This window comes from Eimeria tenella, genomic scaffold (genome assembly GCF_000499545.2).
Source record: "Eimeria tenella Houghton genomic scaffold, Eth_scaff507, whole genome shotgun sequence".
Classification (NCBI taxonomy): Eukaryota; Apicomplexa; class Conoidasida; order Eucoccidiorida; family Eimeriidae; genus Eimeria; species Eimeria tenella.
Window position 1 is genome coordinate 3,198 of NW_013543399.1, and position 4,000 is coordinate 7,197.

The 4,000-nt window shown below is 52.7% G+C and overlaps 1 protein-coding gene across 1 annotated transcript in view; it reads left to right on the plus strand.

The window, feature by feature from the left end:
• Positions 1-1,593, plus strand: part of ETH_00001015 (peptidyl-prolyl cis-trans isomerase, putative) — a gene marked incomplete at both ends in the record, with an annotated part of 2,673 nt that extends 1,080 nt beyond the window's left edge. The window contains 3 exons of the mRNA XM_013377441.1: positions 6-626; positions 845-1,026; positions 1,333-1,593. Of these exons, the coding sequence (XP_013232895.1) occupies positions 6-626; positions 845-1,026; positions 1,333-1,593 (1,064 nt within the window). The remainder of the gene's footprint in view (positions 1-5; positions 627-844; positions 1,027-1,332) is intronic.
• Positions 1,594-4,000: the final 2,407 nt, after the last annotated feature.

Below are 4,000 nucleotides of genomic sequence, written 5' to 3' on the forward strand. Positions count from 1 at the left end.
AGCAGCAGCAGCAGCAGCAGCAGAGGAGCGGCACCACCTGTACACGGACCACCGCGTGGCCGCGGGGTTCACCTCGACGGCCGTCGTGGGGCGCAGCGCGCAGGTGTACAGACACCTGACGGCGCGGGAGAAAATGCTGCCCGTTTACTTTTGCTGCCAGCAGCAAAAGATAAAAAGTTATGTTCGGATGGAGACGAACTGTGGGGCGCTGAACCTCGAGGTGTACACACACCTCGCGCCCCGAGCAGCAGACAGCTTCCTGCGTCTCTGCAGCAGCAGCTACTTCGACAACATTCCCTTCCACAGACTCGTCCCCAACTTCTTGCTGCAAGGCGGCCGCGCGGAGCTCCGCATGCAGCAGCAGCAGCAGCAGCAGCAGCAGCAGCAGCAGCAGCAGCAGCAGCAGCAGCAGCAGCAGCAGCCGATGGTGAGCCGCAGCGGCTTCGAAGACGGAGAGCCCTTTGAGGACGAGCTGCTGGGGCAGCTCAGCCACGAGGGCATTGGCGTCTTGGGCATGGCCAGCAGCAGCAGCAGCAGCAGCAGCAAAAAGAAAAACCTCTCCGAGTTCTACATCACCTTCAAGTCCTGCAAACACCTCGACGGGAAACACACCATCTTCGGAAGAGGTGATTCCTCCTGCTGCTGCTCCTGCTGCTGCTCCTGCTGCTGCTCCTGCTCCTGCTGCTGCTGCTGTGGTGGTGGCACTACTGCTGCTGCTGCTGCTGTCGTATCTCGGCTGCTGCTGCTGCTGCTGCTGTAGATCTGCCGCTGCTGTTGCATCTCGGCTGCTGTCGTCTTAGCGCCTCTGCATCTGCATCTGCTGCTGCTGCTGCTGCTGCTGCAGTCGTTGGGGGCCTGGAGGTGCTGCGGGCGTGGGAGACGATCCCAGTGGACTCGCGGGATCGTCCCCAGCGTCCTTTATTTATTCAGAAAATGCACATCTTCAAAAACGGAATAGAAGAAGCAAAATTAAAACTCGAAAAAGAAAAAAATGAAAAACTCAACAGACAGGCCGAGGAGGCCAAGGTGAGCTCCGGTGTACGTACACCCCGCGCAAGTGCCTCCGAGGCTTCTTTCTTCTTTTATTTTCTCTTTATTTCCCTTTTGTTTTCTTTTTATTGTTTTCAATTGTTTTTTAATTGTTTTTAATTGATTTTTAATTGTTCTTCAATTGCTCTTTAATTGTTCTTTGATTAGTTTTTAATTTTATCCAAAGTGCGCCCAAAATGCCTCCACTCCAAGTGTTTCCAAATGTCCCTTTTGCTGCTGCTGCTGCTACTGCTGCTACTGCTGCTGCTGCTGCTTCTGCTGCTGCTGCTGCTGCTGCTGCAGGCGCAGGCTCGTCCATGGTTTAACAACAAAGACGCTTTGGACTTTACGGCGAACCACCCGGAGCGGCATTCGCGGAAAGTGGGGAAGTACCTGCCTGCTGCTGGGCCAGCAGCAGCAGCAGCAGCAGCAGCAGCAGCAGCAGCAGCAAAGGGACAGCCCCCTCGCCCACAAGACCTTATGGGCGAAGCAGCACTTTACGCGTTGGCTCCCAAAAAGCCCAAAGTGGCCCGCAGGGGCCTCGACTTGTCTTCTTGGAGTTAAAACAAAAAGATAAAAATGAAAATAAAAATAAAAAGAGACAAAAGGAACTTTGAGGAGACAGAAAGAAAGCTGGAGGAAGCAAAAGGAGATTTACATTGGAAAAGAGGGAAAAAAAGGAGAAAAAAGATTAAAGAAGATCAAAAAAGATTAAAAAAGATTAAAGAAAGATTAAAAAAAGATTAAAAAGAGACAAAAAACTCAAAAAGACAGGAGGGAGATAACTCCACAATGCTCTTTCGCCAATGTCTCCTTTTCTCTGTCTGCCTAGCTGTAGCTAGCTACAGCTAGCCAGAGCTAGCTGTAGCTAGCTCTAGCTAGCTGTGGCTAGCTTTGGCTAGCTTTGGCTAGCTGCGACTAGCTCTAGCTAGCTGTGGCTAGCTGTGGCTAGCTGTGGCTAGCTGTGTGGCTAGCTGTGGCTAGCTGTGGCTAGCTGGGCCTAGCTGTAGCTATTTGTAGCTAGCTGGAGCTAGCTGTAGCCCAGATGCAGCTGGCCTCAGCTAGCTATGGCTAGCTGGGCCCAGCTGCAGCTAATTGTAGCTACCTTTGGCTAGCTGTAGCTGCACAGCAGCTGGCTGCTGCTAGCTGCAGCTAGCTGCAGCTAGCCAACGCTAGCTAGCTGTGGCTAGCTGTGGCTAGCTGTGGCTAGCTGTGGCTAGCTGTGGCTAGCTGTGGCTAGCTGGAGAGGCGCATGTCTCTTTGCTGCTGCTGCTGCCTCCTCGTGTATCCTTTTGGTCTTTCGTCTGCTGCTCGTCCAGCAGGTGCGCGGGTTTGAGAAAACCCTAAACCCTAAACCCTAAACCCTAGAGGCATCTAGGGTTTGCTGAATGCAGCCCCTAGACCCTAAACGCTAAACCCTAGAGGCATCCAGGGTTTGCAGAGTGTAGCACCTGGCTCGCGTTCGTGACAAAAAGCTCAAACTAGGGTTTAGAATGTAGGGTTTAGGGTTTAGGGTTTAGAGGCTACTACCTGTCGCCGAAGAGACACAGCTGGTTCTGTCTTAGCAGCGGCAGCAGCAGCAGCAGCAGCAGCAGCGCCAAAAAGCGAAATAAATAAATAGAAGTAATAATAAAAGAATAATAAGAAATGCAAAAAGAAATAATCAATTATAATAAATAAATAAGTCGCCAGAGGTACCTGCCAAATGAGCTCGGGAGGCCTGTCCGTCCACAGCTAGCTGTGGCTAGCTGCAGCTAGCTGTGGCTAGCTGTGGCTAACGGCAGCAAGCAGTGGCTAGTTGTGGCTAGCTGTGGTTAGCTGTGGCTAGCTGCTGGCTGTTGCAGCTAGCTGTGGCTAGCTACAGTTGGCTATACGTATTAGCTGCAGCTAGCTGCATCTGGCTAGAGCTAGCTGTAGTAGTTAGCTGCAGCTAACTACATCTAGCCGCAGCTAGCTACAGCTAGCCACAGCTAGCCACAGCTAGCGGTGGCTAGCCTCAGCTAGCTGCAGCTAGCTGCAGCTAGCGCAGCGCCTACTTCGGGGCTGCGTTGCTGCTGCTGCTGCTGCTGCAGTGTGGGGCCCCAGAGAAGCAAAAAAAGCCCCAAAAACGCATGCAGTAGAAAGCAGCAGCAGCTGAATGTGCTGTGGGGCCCCAGGGGCTGAAATGTGTGTAGCGTTGGTTGAGAATGGCTGTGGGCGCTGGTTAAGGGCCAAATAAAGCGGTTAGGGACTTATTTTGCTCGCTGCAGCCCGCCAGAGCCATCCTGGGCCCCTCAGAGTCTTTTATTTGTCTTTTTTTGGATTTATTTATCTGAAAAAAGTTTTAAAAAGAAGAAAAACTGCGAAAAGGAGCGGGCGCTGCGGTGTACGGACACTCGGCGGGTGGCAGGCGCGCGGCCTCGAGCACGGCGCGGCCGCGGGTCCCTTTTGAGGCATTTTTGAAGATTTTGCGGCCAAAACAACCTCGGAATGAAACTAATTTGTCATTATAAACTCATTTAGGCTTTTAAATTAGACTTAGGGGCTAAAGAAAAGACCCGAATCTCCCCGCCGCCTTCGAGACGGCGGCGCGGGCGCGAGCGCATCGCGGCGGCGCGGCTGGGGTGTATCGACAGCTCGGCGGAGCACGGGGAAGGCTCTCGGGAGTTTCTTTTGTCATTTAATTTATTTATTTCCTTTTAGTTTCTTCAAATAAATCCATTTCCTGCAGCAGCAGCGCGCGCAGCAGCCAGTCCGCGCCGCCGCGGCCCGCCGTCTCGACACCCCGCGAACCCCGCGAGACGACTTTCTTTGGTTTTACGCCTCCAGACTTCTTTGAGAACTTTTTAATTCATTAAAAGCAAAAAAAACTTCTTTTCATTTCTCAAGGGCCTCAGGGGCCCCCAGGGGCCCTCCGAGGGCCTCCGCAGGCCTCAAGTGACTCTGTCTCATCTTTCCCACTTTTCCCCCTTTTCCAATTCCTTTACAAACC